The sequence below is a fragment of the Ursus americanus genome, chromosome 32, assembly GCF_024610735.1.
Source record: "Ursus americanus isolate L20-20 chromosome 32, mUrsAme1.1.p, whole genome shotgun sequence".
NCBI lineage: Eukaryota > Metazoa > Chordata > Mammalia > Carnivora > Ursidae > Ursus > Ursus americanus.
In genome coordinates, this window is record NC_142158.1 from 2,496,581 (window position 1) to 2,520,810 (window position 24,230).

The 24,230-nt window shown below is 41.1% G+C and overlaps 1 protein-coding gene across 5 annotated transcripts; it reads left to right on the plus strand.

Moving 5' to 3' along the window:
- The first annotated feature begins 20 nt into the window (after positions 1-20).
- ZNF322 (zinc finger protein 322) lies at positions 21-23,738 on the plus strand. Of its 5 annotated transcripts, none has more exons than XM_087858120.1 (5): positions 21-320; positions 1,165-1,253; positions 13,715-13,852; positions 14,575-14,614; positions 19,404-23,738. In XM_087858120.1, the coding sequence occupies exon 5, from the start codon at positions 19,586-19,588 to the stop codon at positions 20,792-20,794; it is 1,209 nt and encodes a 402-aa protein (XP_087714246.1). In that variant the 5' UTR covers positions 21-320; positions 1,165-1,253; positions 13,715-13,852; positions 14,575-14,614; positions 19,404-19,585; the 3' UTR covers positions 20,795-23,738. The 5 variants fall into 5 exon arrangements, with proteins under 5 accessions (XP_087714246.1, XP_045656339.1, XP_045656340.1 ...); XM_045800383.2 differs by having other exon boundaries at positions 13,715-13,830; XM_045800384.2 differs by having other exon boundaries at positions 21-176; positions 13,715-13,830.
- Positions 23,739-24,230: the final 492 nt, after the last annotated feature.

A 24,230-nucleotide genomic window follows, 5' to 3' on the forward strand; every position in this document is an offset into this window, starting at 1 on the left:
AGGGGTGGTCATGTGACTCGCGGGGGCGGGGCTGCGCCGGCCGCTTCCCAGGCTGGCTGAAAGGGCTCGCGTAGCCGGCCTTGTCGGCCCTTAAAGCGCTCACCGGGCGGCCTGGCCCCAACTCCCCTCCCGAGCCGCGCAAAGGGAGCTGCTCCTGGCTCTCGTCGGCCCCCCAGGTTTGCTTTCCTTCTTTTCCCGGAGGTGGGCCCTGAGGTCCACCGCCGCGAAGCCTGCGGCCGCCGGGAAGCCCAAACCCGAGAGTCCGGAGACTAACCGGAAGTGCGGTCCCAGGCGGAGGGGCGGTGCCGGCTGCTGCCGGGGTAAGCGCGGCCCGCGGGGCCTGGGAGGGGCGCGGCCGCGGGGCCCGGGGGAGGGGGAGGGGCGCGGCGGGACCAGAAACCACCCCCCTCCCGCCCTCCTCGGCCCCCCGGCCTGCGCAGGGGAGAGCAGCTCCTGCCGCTCGCCGTCGAGCGGGGTCCGGTACCCCCACCCCCCAAGACGGCGGACCGAGAGGCGGTCAATGAAAAGTTGAAAGAAGAGCCGCTGAGCACGACCGTTCTTGGAGAGATAATAGTAAACATTACCAGGCACTTTTCTAAGCGATCTGTATCTCTCATACTGGGAGAAACCCAAAGACATTGAAGTCCCCCCACCATCTTTAAGACAGAGATTAGTTAGGTTGTACTCAAATCTATATACAGAAGATTGTTCAAACATTTCATGACCACGGTTTGGAAAACTGCACTATATGTAACATTTATATGCACTTACCAACCACGTCTTGGGGTTTATAGTGGTAGAAGAATGGGTCCTTGGCCTTAGAAGTTGAGGTAATGCAAACAAAAAACAATCAGCAGAAAGAAAAATTTAAACGAACAAGGAAAACGGGACTCAGGGCTTTCTTAAGTTAAAGTTAGCTAGCCATTATCCAGAAGGATTCTTGATGTTTTATCTAGTGCTACTTGAGAAGGAAGTGATGGCTACCAGTGGCAGCTACTTCTTGCAGGAGAAACAGAATGTAAGCAAATGTGGGAAGAGGTAAGATGTGGTTGAAGGATGCCCACTGAGGACTAAATGAGACCGATATTTAGATGTCCAGCTCTAGAAAAAATAAAAATTTCAGAAAAAAATTACAAATTTTGACATTATTGATTTTTCCTCTAGGAGAGGGAAGAATTAAGTGTTACAAATACTTATGGACTAGAGACCTTTTGAAGCCAAAAGGAAGACGGTCTTGAGTCTTCGTCGTTATGGTAAGTGACATACCAGGCTGTATGTTTCTGTATACATGTGGATTTTGGAGCAGTTGGTGAGGGTTACTAGGGGAGGGCAAGAAGGATTGGGAGAATATAACATGAAAAAGGGATTGATACTTTCTTAGCTCCTGAGGTAGCAGAGTGATAAAACAATCCCGTTCCACCAATTTGAGTGTATTTTCTCCTTGTTTCCAACATGTGTATTCACAGTAGGCTTGTAGTAATTGCTTCCTGATTGATTTGCTGCCCAAAAAAAGGCGGTATGCCCAAAGCTTAGGCTCCATAGTTAGAAGATTGAAATTTAAATCATGGCTGTGCTAATTACTAGCTGTGAGTTCTTGGGTAAGTATTTAATTGCCCTAAGCATCAGGTTTTCTGTTAAGTGCAAGTATTGGTATTAATACCTATTTTACAGAGTTCTTGGGCAGATTAAATGAGGCAATCCATGCAATCAATGAAAAATAAATGGGATAGCCCCCCGCCTCTGGCCCGATGCAGTAAGCAATCCATGCAATCAATGAAAAATAAACGGGATAGCCCCCCGCCTCTGGCCCGATGCAGTAAGCAATCCATGCAATCAATGAAAAATAAACGGGATAGCCCCCCGCCTCTGGCCCGATGCAGTAAGCAATCCATGCAATCAATGAAAAATAAACGGGATAGCCCCCCGCCTCTGGCCCGATGCAGTAAGCAATCCATGCAATCAATGAAAAATAAATGGGATAGCCCCCCGCCTCTGGCCCGATGCAGTAAGCAATCCATGCAATCAATGAAAAATAAATGGGATAGCCCCCCGCCTCTGGCCCGATGCAGTAAGCAATCCATGCAATCAATGAAAAATAAATGGGATAACCCCCCGCCTCTGGCCCGATGCAGTAAGCATTATTTATTTTTTAGATTAATGCTTTATCGGCTTTGCTTGTCCCATACATCCTTTAACTGTAAGAATAACCTTGAGCTTTGAAGTTCTATACTCAGCTTCTCTGCTTGGACTTTTATTGTTGCCTGTTTATTCTGCACACTCTGTCCCTAGCCATGGAAGGGAGAACCAGCCTCTTCCTAGGGTGAGGTAGGAAAAACCTCTTGGAGGAGGGTACCCTGGTGGGCCAGCCAGGGCTACTAGCCTAGCCTGTTGTATTGCTAGGGGGGCTCTAAGGATTATGGTGGTCCTTTTTTTGCTGCGGTATTTATCATATTTTTCATTCATTCAACAAAGGTATTCTAGAGTCTAGGGATATTGTAGTGAACAAAAGACTAAGTCCTAACCCTAATGGAAGTTACATCCTAGTAGGAGAGAGAAATTAACAGATGTAAAAACATGCCACAAAGTTGGATGATGATGACTGCTACGAAGAGAAATAAAATAGGATAAGAGAACACAGCTGTTTGGTATAAAGTAGTCAGGGTGTGCCTCCTTTTGAGGAATTAATTTTCAGGCAGAGACTTGGATCAAATAAAGAAGCAAGCTACCTGGGGGAAGAATATTCCTGGCAGAAGGAACAAGTGCAGACTGAGGTGGCTTGTGAGGCTAAAGATAGGCGGAGGTGCCTCATTATATGGAACAGTGAGAACCGGGTTTTATTCTGAGTTTGATAGGAAACATTTATAATATCTTGAACTAGGGAAGTGTCATGGTCTACTTTAAGTTTTGACAACCAGACTATATTTTATTTTCTAGGTGCTGACATCTAAAAGACTTAGATGAGAATAAGAAAATGATTTCCTTTTTTTCTTTTTTTTGGATGCCCCACAGTTTATTGGCTACTTTGGGCAAATATGATAGCCTGGGGTGATAACTAGAATACTTTATTTCTACTCTGCTTTCCTTTTTACCTGAGCAGTAATACAAATTTTAAAAGACAAAAGCTTCCATAAACCCACTATCTTATACCAGCTATTTGTCTATATGCCTGCATATCTTTACTTAGTAGTGATTCTGAATTTTTCCTTTTCCTCCTAACATTTCTCCATAAATGTTTTTCTAGTTTTTTCATAATCTCCATATTCATTATTAACTGGCTGAGTTATTTTATTGTTCATGATTTAGTTAATTATTTTATATGGATTTTGATCAAGGCTTTACAGAAGAGGCAGGTGCAGAGGGTGAACTCGGTAAATAGAGTTTTTGTGTGTGTGTGAAGATGGAATTCAGAAAATAGCAGAACCTGTCATTTATCGAGTGGGTATCTGTTGAGACACAGGCCCTGAGCTGAGTCCTTTAGTGGCGACATCTGCGTTCTCGTGGCAGCTCCGTGAGGCATGTAGTAGTATCTTACCTATTTTATCAGAGGAGAAATTGAAGCTGAAGGAAGTTAAGTAATTTACCCAAGTTCTTGCAGCTACAGAGGAGCACAGTGGGAATTTGAACCAAAATCTGATTCCAGAACTTGAACATTCAGTTTTAACTAGCATAATATATCAACTCTCAGCTGCCATGTTCTTTAAAAAACAAATTAAAATACCTTTTAATTTTGAAATAATTTCAGGCTTATGAAAAAGTCGCAAAATAGTACAAAGATTATTCATATACCCTTTGTCCGTGGTCCTAAATGTTAACGTTTTACTATATTCGCTTTATGATTCTGTGTGTCTCTGTTTACACATACATAATACGTTTTTCTCTGAACCTTTTGAGAGTAAGTTATAGACCTAATGATTCTTCTCAAACTATGAGGGAATTAAGCCCTCAAGTCTTATGACATGCTAAGCCCTAAAGTCTTAAGAGAATTAAGCCCTAAAGTCCTAAGGTATGTAATGAATTAACTTCTCTCCTACGCATGTACAGTGCTCCTAGCTACATACCATCCTTGGAAGAATTAAAAAAACAATTACTCAAATCATTTTCTATAGGGCTTCATTCTTTCCCAGAACCCCAGTTAAGAATGCCTGTCCTAAAATATACAACAGTGTATTTCCTAAAAACAAGGCTGTTCTCTTACCATTACAACTATCAAAGTCAGGAAATTAACACTCAAAATACTATTATCTTATTCAAATTGAGCCAGTTCTTCCACTAGTGTCCTTTTCAGGAAAAGGAAAAAACAGTTTTTGTTGTCCAAGATCAATGCATCATTCCCCATTTCATTTAAATGTCATGTCCTTATTGTGGAATATATATCCTCAGACTTTGTCTTTTATAACCCGGACCTATTTTTTTTTTAAGATTGTATTTATTTATTTGAGAGAGAGAGGGCACAAGCAGGGGGAGGGGCAGAGGGAAAGAGAAGCAGACTCCTCCCAGGACCCTGGGATCATGACCTCAGCCAAAGCAGATGCTTAACTGACTGAACCACCCAGGTGCTCCATTGACCTTTTTTTTTTTTTTTTTTAAGTTTAGGCCATGTATTTAATAGAGTTTGTCTCAACTTGGGTTTGCCTGATGTTTCCTCATAATTAGGTTCAGGTTATACATTTTTGGCAAGATAGCACAGAAGTGATGTTCTGTTCTGTTCTTTACATTCTATTAGGCAAACTGGACACCATGTTACTGGTAATGGTAACTTTGATCACTTGGTTAAGGTGGTGTCTTCCAGATTTCTGTACTGTGAAGTGACTCTTCTGGTCTCTGTAATTATTAAAGAACTAGTAGGGAGATATTTTCAGATTGTGTAAATATCCTGATCTCATAAACTTTTCACCCACAGATTTTTACCTGAAACAATTAAATATTCTTCCTTTGATTGGACATGGTGATTTTTAAAATTCCATCATTTCTTCTACATTTAATTGTTGGCTTTTTTAATATAAGAAAAACTCTTCTCCATCTTTATTCACTTTTTTTTTTCGATCTGTATAGATTCATGGCTTCTTACTGTGTTACTAACTTATCGCGGTTACTGTTTATCTTGATGTTCTGTTTGCTCCAGATTTGTACAGTAGCAGCCCCTTTAACGTGGCTTCTGGGTCCATTTGGCACATTGTCACCACTTTTTGAGCACTTCCTTATCCTCTGGCACAGCAAGATGTTCTGGGTTCATCTTGTACTTTCTGAGCCATTTCTCCCAGGAGCCCTGATAGCTTTCAGTGGAGAATGGTGTTTAGAAACCAAGACCTCAATGTATGGTATGCTCATTACTACTGAGATTTCATTCTTTTTATGATCTTTCAGCAGATGTTACTAGAAAAATAAAATGAACACACACTTTGACACATACACGTATTTCTATTTTTTCTTTATATACTGTAAAACCTGGGCGTCGTACTGATACTTCTAACTCCAGTTAAACACTACAGGGTTCATTCTTGTCTTTCCCTTTTCTATATTTATAACTCCCTTCTCTGACAATGAGGAATCTGTGTGCCATTTTACCCATAGTATATTTACTCATTTGTTCAGTCCTAAGGTATACATTAAGCAGTATATCTTTACTACCTTGGGGAGAAAAAAACCCTTCTAATGAGAATTCAGTAATTGTTTATAGTTCTTTTTATCTTTAGCTTGAGTTTATATAGTCCTGATACTGTATTAAAGTACTATTTGAGTTATTTGAGGGTTTTTTTCCCCTTCTGGGTGTTGTGTTATTCATTTGAAACACAGACTCATTTGTTTTTGTTTGTATTACATTTTAACATTTCTCTCTAGTATCTTGTCTATTTATTTATTGAATATGTGAAATGTAACAGTTCTAAAAGTAAAAATGTGTGTGTTACAAAAATGTATAGTCCTAGAAGTGTGACTCTCCCTCCCTCCACCTGTTTACACCAGTTCCACATGTCTTTTTAATACCATTTCACCTACCTTGTGATGATAACCACAGTCATTAGTTTCTCTTACCTTTTCCAAATTTCTTTTTGGCCAAATGAATAGATACATGTGTAGTTGTTTGTTTTGTATAGATTTTATTTATTTATTTATTATTTTAGAGAGAGAGTGCACTAGCAGGGGGAGGGGCAGAAGGAGAGAGAGAGAACCCCAAGCAGGCTCCACACTCAGCATGAATCCCGATATGGGCTTGGTCCCACGACACTGAGATCATGACCTGAGCCAAAACCAAGAGTCACGCTACTCAGGCTCCCACAGATAACATGTGTAGTTTTTTATTTCTACTACATTCTTATACAAAATGTAGCATACTTTTTTATACCATTATTTTTTTAAATTTACGGTATGTCCGGAAAATCACTGCACATCAGTTCATAAAGGTTTTCTTCATTCTTTTACAGCTTCATAGTACTCTGTTATACGTGCATATCTCAAGTTTGTTCAACCATTTTCTTACATATGGGCATTTAAGTTTTAAATATTTTCAAATTATAAACATTGCTACAGTGAATAGCTTTATACTTGTATATTTTTATATTGTTGGAGGTGTATCTTCAGAGTCAATTTCTAGAAATGGGATTCTGAGTCAGATAAAATGCATGTCTAGTATTACTAGATGTTGTCAGATTCCCCTCCAGAGAGTTGTACCAATTGACTTTCCGTCTAGCAACATAGGAGAGTGTCTGTTTCCCCACAGTTTTGACAACAGAATGTGTTGTCATGCTTTTCAATGTATGAGAACTTGATTGGTGAGAAACAGTATTTCACATGCCCTTTTCAATTATTTCATTTTTTATAATAGCCCTTTTTTTAGAGTACTTAGGTTCACAGCAGAATTGAGTAGAGAGTACATATTGTTGCCGTATGTCCTCTGCCAGCCCCCACCCGGCCACCCTGGCCTCTCCAGCTATCAACATCTCAGCCCAGAGTGGTACATTTGTTACAACTGGTGAATCTGCATTGAGATACCATTGCCACCCAGAGGCCATGATGTACTTTAGTGTTCATTCTTTGTGTTGTACGTTCTGTGGGTTTTGACAAATGTAAAATGACGAGTATCACCGTTTATAGTGTCAAACGGGAGTTTCACTGCCCTGACAATCCTGTGTTTCATTTATTCACACCCCCCCACCCCTGACAACCACTGATCTTTTTCACTGATTCCATAGTTGCCTCTTCTAGAATGTCACGTACTTGGGATTGGACAGTTTGTGGCCTTTTCAGACTGGTTTCTCTCACTTAGCAATATGCATATAAGGTTTCTCCATGTCTTTCCATGGCTAGACAGCTCACTTCCGTTGTAGCGGTGCTGAACAAGCTGGCACTGCCTGGGTGTAGCAGTTTATTTACCTTTTTGTTGACTGCGGGACATGTTAGTTGCTTTCCAGTTCTGGCAATTATGAATAGAGCTGCTATAAACATCCTTGTGCAGGGTTTTGTGTGGACATACATTTTCAGCTCCTTTGGGTAAGTACTAAGGAGCACAGTTGCTGGATTGTATGGTAAGAGTATGTTTAGTTTTCCAAGGTGGCTGTACCGTATTGTATTCCCATTGCTTCGTATCCTTATTGGAATTTAGTATTGTCAGTGTATTGGATTTTGGTCATTATGTGTCTGAGTTTTTTTAAAGATTTTATTTATTTATTTGAGAGAGAGCTTGCACACAAATGGGGGGGGAGGGCCAGAGGGAGAGGAAGAAGCAGACTCCCTGCTGAGCAGGGAGCCCGGAGGAAGGGGCTTGATCCTAGGACCCCAGGATCATGACCTGAGCTGAAGGCAGGCATTTAACCAAGTAAGCCACCCAGGCGCCCCGGGTTTCGGTCATTATAATTTATAACAGGAGCTCATTGTTTTAACTGTCCGTTCCTTAATGACATACAGTGTTGAGCATCTTTTCATATGTTTATTTGCCATCTGTACATCTTCTTTGGTGAGGTGTCCGTTTAGATCTTTTCCCCATTTTTTAATCAGGTTATTCCTTGTTGTGTTTTAGGAGTATATAAATATATTGTATATTTTTGATGACAGTCCTTTATCAGATGTTTTTTGCAAATACTTCTCCCAGTCTGTGGCTTTAGACTGTGTCTTTCGCAAAACAGAAGTTTTTAACTTTAATAAAATCCAGATTCTTACTTCTTTTAAAGACTATGCCTTCCTTTGGTGTTATGTCTAAGAAGTCATCATTGTCTTTATTTTCCCCCATGTTATCTTCTAGGAGTTTTATAGTTTTGTGTTTTATATTTAAGTCTATGATCTATATTGAGTTAATTTTTGTGAAAGGTATAAAGTCTTTGTCTATTTCATGTTTTTGCATGTCGCTATCCAGTTGTTCCAGTACCATTTGTTGAAAAGACTTGTCTTTCTTCATTGTATTGCCTTTGCTCCTCTGTCAAAATATCAGTTGACTGTATTTATGTGAGTCTGTTTCTGGACTCTGTACCACTGATCTGTTTATTCTTTTACCAATACCACACTGGGTTACAGTAGCATTGTAGTAAGTCTTGAAGTTGAATAGTGTCAGTCCTCCCAGTTTTGTTCTCTTTCAATATTGTGTTGGCTTATTCTGGGTCCTTTGCTCTCTGTATAAACTTTATAGAGTCAGCATGTTAATATCAATAAAATAATCTGGCGTATTGATTGGAATTGAGTTCCGTCAATGATCGAAGATAGGAAGAATTGTCATCTTGACAAGGTAGTACATGTTCATGGATAGGAAGACTATCTGTTCATTTATTTCATTCTTTCTTAATTTCTTTCATCAGAGTTTTATGTTTTCTTCATACAGATCTCGTTAGTTTTATATGTATTTCATTTTCATTTTGCAGAGGTGCTAATGATATTGTGTTTTTAACTTGAAATTCCAGTCTTTTATTGCTGGTATGGAAGAAAGTGGTTGCCTTTTGTATATTAACCTTCTATCCTGCGTGCTTGCTATAATTGCTTAATTAGTTCCATTTTTGTTGTTGTTGATACTTTTGTATTTTCTACACTGACAATCATGTGGTCTGAAAGCAAAGGCAGTTTTTTAATTTTTCCCCCCATTCTGTGTTATTTTTATTTCCTCCTCTTGTCTTACTGTATTATCTGAGACTTCCTGTATGATGTTGAAAAGAAATGGTAAGAAGGGACATCCTTACTTTGTTCCTCATCTTAGCTAGAAAGGTTCTAGTTTCTCACCATTAAGTATAATATTAGCTGTAGTTTTCTTGTATTCTTTATCAATTTGATGAAGTTCATCTCTATTCCTAGGTATTTCATGTGCTTTAATTTTGAATTTCTCTAAATATAAGTGAGATTGAACATCTTTACATATGTTTAAGGAACATTTTTTTCTTTTTTGTGTGAGTATTGTCTTTTGCCTATTTTTCTCAGGTTTTTGGTGTTTTCTCTCAATTTTTAAAAGATTTTTATATAATAGATATATTATTTATCTCAAATATATGTTACAAATTTTTCTCTCAGTTTGTCCATTGACTTTTGACTTTGTTCTTTTTACATGCAAAATGTTTTTAATTTAGTCAAGTGGTCAGTCTTGTGTAATAAGCCAAAAAACCTTTCTGTATGCTGATATTACCTGTATATTCAGTACCATATTGTTTCAGTTTATAAATTTAGATCTTTGATCAATGTGGAGTTGATTTTGGTATATGGTGTGGGGAATAGATCAAATTGTATCAGTTTTCATGTGACTATCCTGATATTCTAACATTGTTTATTAAGAAGTTCATTTTTTCCCTGGTGATTTGAAATATCACTCTTATTGCATACTAAATTTCTGTGTATGTTTGTACCTATTTCTGGATTTTCTGTTGTATTCCACTTATCTTTTTATGTATTCATGTACCAGAACCACATTTTTTTAATATTAGAGGCTTTATAGCACCCTTCAACCTTTCTTTTCATTGTTTCCTGGCTTTTCTTGCATGTTGGTTTTTCTAAGCGAATTTGAGTAATAACTGTAGTTCAGGCATTGTTGGTTTTTCTGTAAAGGGTCAGAAAGCATATACGTTAGGCTTTGGGGGCCATATGGTCTTCAACTATTTAATTCTGCCATTTGAGAAAGAAGCCATGAACAATACATTCATGAATAAGTGTTACCTTGTTTCAGTAAAACTGTATAAAAACAGGCTGCAGGCCAGAATTGACTTGCGGGCCATCATTTGTCCACTTTTGGTTTAGTTCATGAAGAAGCTTATTATTTTTGTTGCAGTTGTATTCATAAATCTTCTAGGAGGAACTAACATCATTATACTGAATCATTCTATACAAGAACAAAAGATATCTTTCCATTTGTTCAGGTCTACTTTTGGGTCTTTTGGTAGTGTTTAAAAGTTTTCCTCTTCTTCATTTTACATAATTACATACATAATTTACATAATTATTGTTTAATTTATCTTTAAGTATTTCATAGTTTTGTTTGTTGTACCAGGAGTATTCTCTATCTGTGCTCTAGTTGGTTGTTACTTGTGTACAGAAAAGGGCTGTTCATTTCTATGTGTGAGTTTTATATCCTGCTGCCTTACTGAATTCCTTTGAGTCAGTTTTAATGTTGATTCTCTCTAGGGTTTTCTAATTATACCCTCCTATATCCAAACAGATATAATTTTCTCTCTTTTCTATTCTTAGACTGCTAATTGATTTTTTATTTTCTAATTGCATTGGCTAATACTTCCAGTTCAGAGTTTAATAACAGAAGAAATAGGGGTCATTCTTGACTTGTTCCTGATCTTATCGGAAATGACTAGTTTTTCTCACTTAGGTACTGGCTGTTAGTCTAAAGAATGTATATTTTATCATTTTAAAGGAAGTATTCATTAATTCCTACTTTCTTGAGTATTTTCATCAGGAATGGTTGTTGATTTCTGTTGTGAGTTCCTTCAGCATCTATGAAGATAATCATGATTTGTCTCCGTAGACCTGTTAATATGTGTTATTATATTCATGGATTTCCTGATATTTAACAAGTCTTACATTCCCTGAATAACTCCTACTTTGTTGTGGTATGTTACTTTTCTTAATGTGGTTTTAGATTTTTATTAGTATTTCTCACACTAATACTGGACTATAAACATTTTTATACTCTTCATCAGGTTTAGTTGTCAGTCTTAAACTTTTTTCACAAAAGACTAGAAGTTTTTCTTCATTTTTAATGCTCTAGAAAACATTTTTGAAGCACTGGGTTTATTTGGTCTTCGTAAGTTTGTTAGACTACCCTTACAAAATGATCTAGATTTAGTGCTTTTTGTGGGATAATTCCATAATGACTTTCTATTTATTCTGTGCATATTACTGTTTTAAAACTTTCTGTCTCTGATAGGGGTGATTTTGGTGAAAAAAACTCAGTCTGCTTCATAGGTTATCACATGTATTTGTGGAGAAGTCTCCAGAGTGATCTGTGAAGTGTATGTGGGGCTTTTTGTTTGTTTTATTTATTTAATCCTTATCTTTTCCTTTTTTGTAAATACGTACTTTCTCTTTTTCTTCATTAAGTTAGCTAATAATTTATCATTTCTTTAAGCTTTCCCAAGTAGGATTTTGATTTATAATTAGGTTGTTTTCTCTTTAGTTCACTAATTTCCATTTTTATTTTCTTCCTTAATTTCTTTTGATTTACCTTTTTCTTTGCTCTTTGATCTGAGAATCTAGTTTGTTCACTTAATCCTTTTTATTGATATAAAAGTATTAAGACTGTAAATATTCCTTGATCACTGCTTTAAATTCTTTTCATAGATTATAATCTGTAATAGTTTTAATTATCAGTATTGAGAAATTTTGTTTCATCTCCCCATTTGCTGAAGAGTTGTTTTAAGTTTATTTTCCCCATTTAGGTGAGGCTTTTTAAATTTGGTATTTTAATAAATTTTTAGTTTCATGTCACTTTATGGAACTTACTGATGCTGTCTCTATGACCTAATATATTATATGACAGAATTCTGTGACTGATCCATGTGTGCTTGAGAAGAAAGTTTCCTTCCTATTATGAGGGTGTAAGTTTCAGTAGCTATCAGTAAGACTTGCTAATTAGATTCTCTAGGTCTTCTGCATCGTTACTTACTTTTGTTCTGTATGTCTTTATACTGATAGTGGTATGTTGTTTTATTAATGTTTTTGTCTGTATTTCTTGTTATCTTTTGTAGTTTTTGCTTTGTAAGGATGACTGCTGTGTAATTTGGTTCAAAACCATAACTTTACAAGCTATATTATGTATGATTATGATTTTTAACATTAAAAAGTGTCCTTTATCATGTTTAATGTTTTTCAGCCTGAATTCTCCTCTTCCTGATATCTTGAACACAAGGCCTTCTTTTATTGCTTCTCTTTGCCTGTATTCCTTTTTCTGTCCCTTTAGTATGAGCCTTTCTGAATCTTTACGAGTCTCTTGTATTTAGCATATAGTTGGGTCTTCGTGAGCCCTGGTAAAAACATTTGAATAGGTGAGCCAAACTCATTCGCATGTACTGATATGATTGATAAGTTTCGTCTCAGCACGATCATGTTAGTTTTATTTGTCCTGTTTTTTCAGCCACTTGTTGTGTTTTCATTGCTCTTTCATTATAAATTTTTTTAGAATGTTTGATTTTTGTTACTGTGGCTACCATTGAACATAGATCTTTTGTAATGCCTTAGTCCCATTTTCTTATTTAGCCTTTAATTGTCTGGTTTTTCAGTTTTCAGTAGTATCCTTTAACCCCTGCCTGCCATTAATGCAATGACCAGTGAGGTTATTTTAGTTTGTTGTCTTCTCCTCCCAGTTGGATTATGTCTGTCTTATTAGAGCACATGTGTAGCAAGACTGCTAATCAGCGACACTTTGCTGCTTTTGCCATTGTGGTAAAGTTTTGTGGATTTTTTGTCTTTTTTTTTTTTTTCTACTAGATGGCTTTTTTTCTTTTTTTTTAAGATAGTGGGGACATGGATTGTGCCTTTTTATTTTCCTTTTTTCTAAAAAAAATGTTCTCTTCATCTTGAAGGATCTTAAATTTCTCTCTGCTCCTTTTTTCCTTTACTGTGCAGTCCAAAGGGTTCCTCTCCCTTCCTTGCTCCTCTCTTTCCTGAAGAATTGCCACTCCAGGACTGCCTCTTTAAGTCTGGCGTGCGAGCTAAGTCCCTTCCTAAGACCCTGTTCTGATCAGAACTTTAACCGTGCTTTTGTACTTTCTGGCAGGACTCTCGGGTGATTTTGTGCGCTGCGAGCCCTCCTCTCTACCCCGGGTTTTTGGATCGCTTTTGCTCATTGGTAGCCTGCAGGCTTGCAGATGAGAGCGAGCCGGCTGGGGTTTGGTGAAGGTGTGGGTTTGTGTTGTGCATTTGTTTCTCCTCTTGTTCTTACAGCTTTTAAAGGATGTGCTGGGAGATTGGGATTTCTGCAGCCACCATTTTCCCCTTCCTAACTTTGTTTTCTTACCATGTCCTGTGTAGTTCTTCCATAAGTAATTCGTTCGTTCTTCTTCCATATTTAAGTCTGTTTTCTATCCATTGAAGTCAGGTTGAAATTGTCATGGAAGCTCGTAGGTTTTCTGAAAAATCCCAGTTGAATTACGACTTAGTTTCCCAGACTTCTTTGCTTCAGGCTGTATTGCATTCAGGCTAGGGGGTACTCAAGGGAACGACAACAACAAAAAGAGTCCCCTCCCTGCTGGTTGGGTTGGGCTTTAAATTTTGGTCTCCCTTGACCTGCGTGCTCTTTACTTTTCAGAGTCCTCAAGTAGCTGGCCCAGACGTTCTGCGCAGGTGTCCTGCATGCATCGTGAGGGAAAGCAAGAACGGCCTGTGTTCGCTCCGTCTTAACCTGGAACCAGAACCGTGAAACAGGTCGTCTTGTGCTGGCAGCCGTGTAGGGACTAAGTGCCACAGAGCCCCAGCCAAATGTCCCCGTGTGCTGTCTGCGGTTCCTTGTTTGCTTCCGATCCTCAGTAGCGAAAGGTTCTTGAGGGAACTGAAGCCTCAGTGACCTGGAATAGGCAGGTTAAAGCTGCCGAGGGAACGAACCGGTGGACAAGTCTGAGCTCTTGAACTTCTTTTAGGCCCATAATTGACCGCCTCCCCAATTGTTCATGGCTGACACAGAAATCCCCTTAGGCCGTCGTACCTTTCGAATAACCAGCAATGTGATGATTGCGTGCCCTTCAGTGAGGGAAGGGCGCTGCTGCTCAACGATGCTTTTGTTCGGGCGCAGGTGTGTTTCGAGCTCCCGACTGCGCTGTGGGCGAGGGCGGCCTGAGCCCCTGCGGCGGGGATGACGCCCCGGCGTGTGCAGTCCTCCCGGGGAGTCAGGCTGGGGCCCTTGCCTTCCTCGCTGTCACGTCCCGGGGAAGCTGCAGATCGTGCACAGGGCTCTCCGAGTCTCTGTTGGCCCTTTTCTGTAGAGTTCTACGGGATGGTTTGGGACTGCGATCGACCTCCTCAGAACTGAATTTAAGGGGCTGTATAAGAAAAGCCAACTGCTCTTTTAAGGAAACTAGTTAACCCATGTTCAGGTTCTCCAAGTGAAGTGACCCAGTGCTAAATCTGCTCATATGTAACTATTTATACTTTTCTTATCCTTGTGTTTTACAGACGCTACTTCCTTGAGAAATCAGATTCTCAGGACCAGGAGGTAAATGCTGCTTTCCTTCCAGTTGCATTCTAGGGAAGCTACAGTTTCTCTAGCCTTCAGAGGTAGCCTCCTCTCTCCTAGACTGTGCCCCGTCAGAGACGCTCCCGTGTCTTCTGGCATTCGGCCCTCTTCCTTTACCACAGGGACACAAGTAGAATTGCACTAAGGATTTATTCATGCACTCAGCAGAGGCTTAGTAAGCACCAACTGTATGCCTCGCACTGCTCCATATACTAAAGAAAGAGCAGCACACAAAACAGATAAACATCCTTGCTGTATTTTAGACAATAGACAAACGGATTATATCGTGTGTCAGAAGGTGGTAATTGCTGTGGAGAAAAGCCAAGCAGAAAAGCGGCACAGGCAGCACTGGGGCATGGGGGCAGTTCACAGTCCTGATACAGCGGTCCGGAGGGGCGTCCTTGAGAAGTGACCGTTGACGAAATAGTTGAGGGAATTAAGAGAGAGCTGTGCACATCCCTGGAGGAAGAAAGCTCGAGAGCCAAGAAAGGAAGGGCAGAGGCCCTAAGGGGAATGTGTGGGTGAGGACAGCTAGAAGCCATTGTGGGCGCCTTGCAGCACGCAGAGGGAGTGTGAACGAGCGGGTTAGAGCAGCAGTGGTGGGGGTGGCAGAGCGGCCCTTGTGAGGCCTCTTGGGCCATCGTGAGGCCTGGCGGGGACGGGAGGGGAGAGGGGAGAAGGGTGGGGAGAGAAGAACCCATCCTCTTGTTTTAACAGGAGGTCACTGGCTGCAGGGTTGAGGGTTTGAGTGTAAGGACGGTGCTGATTGGAGGGTGGCACGAGGTACCGGGGCTGCCATGATGAAATGCCACAGACTGAGCGCTTTCAGCAGCAAATTTATTTCCTCACGGCTGTGGAGGCTAGAAGTCCAAATCAAAGCGCCAGGCTTGGTTTCTTCTGACATCTCTCCATGGCTTGCAGACAGCCACCTTCTCTGTCCTCATACAGTCTTCCCCCTGCACACGCATCCCTCCTATCTCTGTGTCCTGATGTCTTCTTATAAAGACACCAGTCAGGTTGGATTAGAGCCCACCTAACTTCACCCTTTAAAGGTCCTGTCTCCAGGGGCACTTGGCTGGCTCAGTCAGTAGAACATGGGACTCTGGATCTCAGGGTTGTGAGTTCCAGCCCCACGGTAGGTATAGAGATTACTTAAAAATAAAAAATCTTTTTAAAAAATCAAAAAATAAAGGTCTTGTTTCCAAATACAGTCACGTTCCAAGGTCATGGGGTTAGGGCTTCATACAAATTTGGGGAGCACCCCTTCAGCCCTTAACTGGTGGGAACCAGTTAGGAAGTTTCTACCATCATCCAGGAGAGAATGAATGTGATCTGGACCAGGCTGCAGTGGCAGACGCGGTGAGAAGCGGTTGCTTTCTGGTTTTGAGAGTAGAGCCCATGAATTTGTTGATGGCTCGATTGTGGAGAGTGAGGGAGAAGATTACAGGGTGACTCCAAGGTTTGGGCCTGAGGACAGGAAAGGATGGATTTGCCCTGAACTGAGATGAGGCAGAGGAGTGGCGGAGTGGGTCCGGATTTCAGCTCCGCGCAGCTGCTTTGCTCAGCTTCTGTTTGAGTGTAAGTAAAGCAAAAGCAGATACAGGGCGTTGAGTTCTAAACTACTGAATAGAGCCTGTTCTTTGTGACACCACAGGCTTTGGGGGCTGATTGCGGCCGCCGCAGAACGTCCTCTCTGCTTAGTACACTGCATGTTGTTAGTAGTTTTCGGTTTTGTTTTTTTGCTAGTAGTTTTTGTATAACTCTTTCTCAAGAGGCCCATGGTTCATCAGTACTCAAGGGTATGTGTTCTGCGGATACCCGCAATTTCTTTAAGTTTTGTCGATCATGGCGACATGATCGGATATTTGAAATATCTGGGATGTAGAGTTACTGTATTTAACATAAACGTGTGTCATTTTTGTTCAGCTCACCTGCTTCCCTCAGAGCTGTGCACTTGACTGTTTCAGCGGTGCATCCCGTTTTTCTCTCGTTCTGTCCCTCTGTAGTGGTTTGAACACTACATTTCCTATGGACGGTCTGTGCCTTGACTCAAGAAACTACTCCCACCCCATGCAGTTTTCTTCATCCCCTAAAACTAAACCTGAGAACATGTTTGAATTGACATTTGAAGCATTGGTATTTCTTTTTATATTTATAAATAACTTTTTTTTTTATAACAACTGTCTCTGTGCTTTACACATGAAGAGTTTACAAATTGCTGAATGGAAATTGGAAAACCAATCACCAAATTGATGAAACAGAAAGTCATCCATCTTCTGGATCCTTTCGCCTCATTGTTTCCTCTGAATTCAGGTGGCCGTTGCTTATTCTGCTTGTATTAACTGCTTTGTTTGAGTTTTGGTCCATCACACTTACTAGGGTGGTGTTCAGTCTGCTCTCGTATTGTGTCTTCACACACGAATACGAAGGCTCTCGGCCTACACGTCACAGTTGATGAACGGTGGACTCTGTCCCCAGAAGAATGTACACATACCGAATAACATTTGCAACCAATTTCAGTTTTCGTAGGTTATTTGGGAGTCCAGAGATGCCAAGTAAGGACTTCCATTCTACTTCGAGCACGTACTGTGTGCCAGGGATAGGGGAACAGCAAATGAAATGAACAAAAATCCTTATCCTTCAGGGGCTGACATTTTAGGGAGAAAAATAAAACAGGAAAGGACAGGAGTGTTGTAGGCGCGGGTCAGCTGGGATGCAGGTGTGTTACAGCGTAAAGATGGCCAGACAAAGATTAGAAGAAGACGAGGGAGGGAGCCTTGACAATCCAGAGGGGATAACACTTTAGCCAGGGTGACAGAAAGTACAAAGATCCTGAAGGGGGGTGACCTAGATGGTTTGAACGGCAGCAAAGAGGCCAAGGTGACTGGCATGTGCTCAGTAGAAGAGTCAGGAGAGGAGTCAGAGTGGAAACCAGGAGGCAGGTTGCTTTGGGGCTTGTGGGTTTCCAACAGGAGCAGTTTAGGTAGAGTGATGAGGGCGAATGTTAGGTTGGAGGATGTTCCAGAAACCTTGGAAGACAAGAGTTGGAGACAGTGAATGGATTTATTTCTTTCGTGGAATTTTGCTGTAAAAAGGAACAGAGGAGTAGGATAGTAGCTCTAGGGTGAGGTGGTCAAGAGAAGTTTTCATGTTGGTTGTGCATTTGTTTTAGGAGAGCAGGAACAGGCAGTTTGCTGGTTAGCGTGATTCAGAAGAAAACAGGTGCAGGACGGGGAGGATAGAATTGCTAGAATGATGTCCTTGTGAAGGAAAGGGATGGAATCCAGTACATGGATGGAAGGGTTGTCCTTAGACTGAGCAGAGGCAGTCTGTCCTCCAGAGTGACGGACGGAAAGGTGGAGTGCATGACCACACTGGCAAGAAGACGGCTGATGTGGTGGGAGCGCGGAGAAGCGGTTTTTTATGTTTTTGTTTTGAGCGTGTGTGTTGTGGTGTTGGTTTTTGGTTTGCTTAAATTTTCTTGGTAAAATAGGAAGCACGGTCATGAGTTTTTCCTCCTTAGATGCTGAGAAGGGCTTTAAATGTACGAGGAGGTTCAAACATGGAAATGATCTTTGAAAAGAGTAAAAGTGAAGAACACAGAAAATGGTGTATTTTCCCCTTTTGTTTCTCATGTGTTTCTTCTTTGGTATATTGTGAGCAGTTGATAAACACAATGACCAGTTCACTCCCCCAGACTGCTCTCCTGAATCAGCCCAACACACAGCATGAGTCTGTCTTTCCATATTTCCTGTTGGCTGTGACATCTTTAATTCATCTACTGGTGTAGCTTCATGAAAACAGGTCCTCAGTTGAAAGACCGCTGTATCTCTCTCCTCTCTTTGAAGAAGTGGCCGCATGTCTTACCCAGGAGTGGAACATTGGCAGCCTGAGCAAAGGGCCGTTTTCAGTTCAGTTAGAAAGGAGAGTCATGGGACTGTGATCTTCCTTTGTAGAAGGACACATTTTTTAAGATGCTCAGCCCGAGGTGCTTTCATACTTACACATGCCTCTGACAGGAGAGGAATTCTTCCACATCTCTTCACTGTATAAAGAAAAGCCTGGTGTAAAAGCAGGTTTGAAGCCAAGCTTTCCTCTGTAGTCAGTCAGGATTTTTGAGCAGGGTTTGTGCTCATGGGATCATGACAAGGCAGAACCTTTATCATAATCATAGCGTAAGAGCTAACACAGAGTGCTTACTGCAAGACGTGGCGTGGTTAGCTTACTGTTCAGGTCAACGATGTGAAATCATTTCTGCTATAAATCCCAGTTTACAGAGGCACGAACTAGGTGGGGAAGAGTTACTAAGTAACTTGCCCAGCATCACACAGCTGGGACGATGGAGCCACAGAAACCCTTCTCTCTCCTGGCGCCCTGGGAATTCTGATGATCGTTACCGTTCCTTCCACACCCTCCGACGGAGAGGACTGCATAGATGTTCACGGTCCCTTTGGGGTGTGCTTTGAGCAAGCATACTGTTAGGCCTGTCTTGATTACTCAGGTGAAGCAAGGGAAAGAGGAAGAACCCTGGTGTTGAGATCACCTGGGCTCCATAAGAGAAATAACTCTTCTTGGTCTTTTCCCCATATGTCTTGCTGACTAGTTCTGTCTTAGAAAAGAGGAAAACTACCTGGTTTCAACCCTTGTAAAAACTGGAGCATTTATGGACTCTAATGGAGAATTTCTGTCTTTCCTGCTGTAATTTTAACTTGGAGCATTCTTTTCTTAGTTACAGGAATATAAATAATATTTCTTCTTCGTCTCGCAGGGTTGGAAATACCAAGTAAGGAATTAGGGTATATGATGCTGGAAACGTGTAGAGACGAGCTGCTCGTGACGGAAAGGCCTGCGACAGATGTATCTTTCAAGTTCTTGCCAAGAAAACGACTGTGAAGAACACGATGGGTCAAGAAGACCAGTGGAAAACTCCCTAGGAGAGAGCCATAGAAAATGTACACTTCAGAAGAGAGATACAGTCAGAGAACTCAGAAAAGGAAAATCTATCATGTATGCCCCCAGAAGGGTAAAAAGATTTTTATTCATGTGCATGGGATTACTCAGATAGATGATCAGATACACCAGTGCCTTGAATGTGAGCAAAACTTCTGCGAAAACTTAGCTCTTATTATGTGTGAGAGATCCCATACTGGGGAGAAACCTTATAGATGTGATATGTGTGAGAAAACCTTCATCCAAAGCTCAGATCTTACTTCACACCAGAGGATCCACAATTATGAGAAACCTTATAAATGTAGCAAATGCGAGAAGAGCTTTTGGCACCACCTAGCCCTTTCAGGACACCAGAGAACGCACGCAGGTAAAAAATTCTATACGTGTGATATTTGTGGCAAGAATTTCGGTCAGAGCTCTGATCTGCTTGTCCACCAGCGAAGCCACACAGGCGAGAAACCGTACCTGTGTAGTGAGTGTGATAAATGCTTCAGTCGAAGCACAAACCTCATAAGGCACCGAAGAACTCACACAGGTGAGAAACCATTTAAGTGTCTGGAGTGTGAAAAAGCTTTTAGTGGGAAATCAGATCTTATTAGCCACCAGAGAACTCATACTGGTGAAAGGCCCTACAAATGTAATAAGTGTGAGAAAAGTTACCGACACCGTTCCGCCTTCATCGTTCATAAAAGAGTTCACACGGGGGAGAAGCCCTATAAGTGCGGGGCCTGTGAGAAGTGCTTTGGCCAGAAATCCGACCTCATTGTACACCAGAGAGTCCATACAGGTGAGAAGCCTTATAAGTGCTTGGAGTGCATGAGAAGTTTTACTCGGAGTGCCAACCTCATCAGGCATCAGGCAACTCACACTCACACTTTCAAATGCCTTGAATATGAGAAAAGTTTCAGCTGTAGCTCAGACCTCATTGTGCATCAAAGAATTCACATGGAAGAGAAACCACACCAGTGGTCTCCATGCGAGAGCGGCTTCCTCCTAGGCATGGACTTTGTTGCCCAACAGAAAATGAGAACGCAGACCGAGGAGCTGCATTATAAATACAGTGTATGTGATAAAAGCTTCCACCAGAGCTCAGCCCTTCTTCAACATCAGACAATCCGTATCGGTGACAAACCGTGTATCTGTAATATGGGCGAGAAAGGTCTTGAGCTCAGCCCTCCCCATGCATCAGAAGCCTCACAAATGTCTTGATCGGACAAGAAGTTATAATACCATAAAAAATGTATGTACGTGTCAGAGAACTCAGTCAAGAACTCCAGGCAAATCTCAGACTTTTCCTCAGAGCTCAGACTTCAGTGGGGACCAGAGAGTGCTGCTGTGGGAAGTTGAGAACTGGTTTGCCCATAGAGCTACCCTAGCAAAACATGTTATCAGTCACTCCAGTGAGAAACCTTACAAATGCCCTGAGTTTGGGAAAACTTTTAGTCCCAAGCTCATATCTTATCACCCACAAGGGGAGTCCTACAGGTAGGAAACCTTACAAATGCAGTAAGTGTGAGAGAGCTTTCTAGCAATGCTCACCCCTCCTCATCCCAAGAGAATTCACACCAGGGGACTTTTTAAATGCCCTCAGCGTCAACAGGGCTTCAGACAGTATGCGCGTCACGTTGGACGTCAGAAAGCCCACAATGGGGAGAAACCCCAGCAGGTGTGTAAAAAGCTTCTAACAGAGCTATGACTTCCTTACTCTTCAGAGAAGCCATACTGGTGAAAATGTGTGTATTTGTCTTGAATGTGGCAAAAACATGAGTTGGAGAGCCTTCTTGGGTTTGCACCAAAGAAACCCAATCCGAGGAAAGACCTTACAAAGTATCTGAGTGAGAAAAACTGTCAGTGTTCAGCTCTTATGGTACACCAGGGAACTCAAATAAGTGAAAACCCCCTTGAGTCTGAAAAAAGCCTTGCTGGAAACTCCTACCTTACTGGGTCCCAAAGAACGTATTCTGTGGAGAATTTTGCGCCAGCGAGAGATCTGATTGTAGACTGTGTACATATAATAGGTAATAGTTGACCCGTATGGTAGAGCTGACTTTTAATGGAGTCAATATGTAAACGGTTGTTTAGATACCCAGAAGCTTGTTCTGGGAGGAGCTAGGGCTGGTCACAGTAGGCCTGATGGGTAACTCAGGTAAAGATGCTTTTCTTTTATCTGAACCACTTAATGATTGCTTTACTTTTCACTTTTTAAAATTTGGAAATCCAATAAAGGAAAGGACTGTAACCGTGTGTTAGAAGGTGTGGCATGTGTTCCTGTTGGGGGAGAGGATTGTATTGACTTGGCCTCTGTCGATTTTTTTATTCTCGGCTAGAATGGGGACTAGTGTGCTGACAGTAGCCTGGGATACCTTCTGCTGGTAGTGAAAAGAACCGAACAGCTGGGGAGTAGTTCCCTAGATCAAAACTCTCCCAAAAGTTCCCCCTCTGGAGGGCCAACCTCATAAAGAGACAGAATGCTCAGCTTTTTACTTAGTGTGAGTTAAGGCATTCCCCTCAAAAGTTTCCTTTCCCTCGAACATCTTTGAGATGATCACTGGTATTTGAAATTTCAGCTTTAGAGATCTAGTTCTTTAAACTCAGAAATGCAGCTTTCGGTATAATAGACATGTCACGATGTCGCTAGCATCCGTATTTTTATGACTTTATTTAACTTGTCTCTTTGGGTGATAAAATGCTCTTCAGCTCCTTGCAAAATGATTAAAGGGAAACCAAAAGAAAGGTTTAAGCGTGAGTAGGCACAGGGTAAACACATGATGATGCATTATTAATGAAGGAGCTATTTGATTTTGAGTATCCCAGATTCCAAAGGTGGTGTTCTTTTCACTCCATTATCCTGCTGTTTATAACAAATCAAGCCTCATAATGATACGCCTTTCATTTATGTCAGTTCTGCCAAGGAAAGAGAAGACTTCTTATTCCCAGGGAAAGGATTGCAGTCACCACAACATAAGGTACCTGTGTGGCTTGGAATGTAGGGTTCTGAATGCTAGAAGGGAAAAGTGGTTGGCAGATCTATCCGAGATTAAGAATAAGCACTTATCTCCAATTTAACAGGAAAATTAATGATCATATTTAGCATTCTCTAGAAATACTATAAGTAATCCAGGGATTATAAATGGACAATTCTGAGGGGTTTTTTCTTCCCTCAGATTAAAGGACATGTAATATAAATACTTAAGATTCCTATAGACTGGTGAGTAAATATTTTGTTGCTACTCTGGGTTCTCTGGTTTATTTTAACAAACCCCTGAACCCCAGAGAGTGTTGGCATTCAGACTTATGGAGGCGGCCAACTGCTACCGTGTGTATGGCTCTCAGCTTTGATTCTAAAGACTGGTTGATGAGCTTAATAATCTTAGGGTCAGTCGGTATAGCTTATAGTGATAATAAGGAATCTGGTTCTAGGGTGGGATTTTCTTGGGGGTTTTTTTTGGTGTTTTGGTTATTTTAGAAAACAAATGCTGGAAGTTTATTTGACCTGTTGTGTTTTAGTAATTTTCATTAATAGCTCTGATACCATGAAAAGTTGCCCAGTGTGATAAGACACACAAGATGTATTTGTTTCTCTTTGGCGCAGATCATGCCAATCGCTAGTATATGTTTGACGGTTATAATACTCAAAATAGTATTGGGTGTATGGTATGGCGGTGATGAAAGTTAGTCCTTATGGCTACTTGTTAGTCATTAGAACTTGGAGAAGGAGACAGTTGGTATCCTTGGCAGGGCAATAACTTGCCCCTTCTTTCAACTAATTTTACTGGTAATTATCTCTAGTCTTTAGGTAAATTAAGGATGGACCATCCCTCAAATGGAGAACAGTCGGGGTATGAGACAGGTCTGAGTGTGAGGGCCTTTAACCGTGGGGGGAAGAAGGTGTTGGTGTTATTCATAGAGCATAACCTGAGGTTGGAGAGGACCACTTGGGAGCCTGTAACCAAAACTAGAAGGTAACTTCTGGGATGGATGGAGGTTCTCTTGAGACAGTGCCAACCTAAATCTACCTCAGGTAAGTAGTTAGAGTAACTTTTTCAAGATTTCAGACCAAACGAGACACTTGTATTCAGTCAATGTTCTCCTATGCTTTAATGTTTTTGTTTTCCCTTAATTCTTAAATAAACATTTATTCTGAAAAACTCCATTTTTGTCTCCACTCTACTAAGAACAAGCATTTCTCCTACACTCGCATGAGAATAAAGCAGACATTCAGGAGCACTTTCACGCTGCGTACATAAATCATGCCGTACACTTCACCTTCCAGTCTTGTCAATGAGAACTCAAGGAGACCAAACAAAAGAATAAAGTGGATATTCCTGTGACCCTTAGGCCTGGTAGACGTGATCGCCATTAGAACATCTCTAGAATTCCAGGAGTTTTTGATGCTAACGCAGAGAAGTGAATGGAAACTTGGAAGGAATTTTGTCTGTGCTCTCCTGTGGATATGGGATCCTTTTGGAGCCTCCCCACTGCATCACCGAAATAGCACAGGAGAGAGTAATAGCCTCAACTGCCTGTATTTGGGGCTAAAATTCAGTAACAACAAAAACATCTATTGTTTGAGTAACCTCTGTCCTGAAAAACAAGAAAAGGGTTGAATTTGCGGTTCTCAGTAGAAGCCACATACGGCCGCGGT

Excerpts from the sequence above, each read along its gene's own strand:
- ZNF322 (XM_087858120.1), top strand. The coding sequence starts at position 19,586 with ATGTACACTTCAGAAGAGAGATACAGTCAGAGAACTCAGAAAAGGAAA.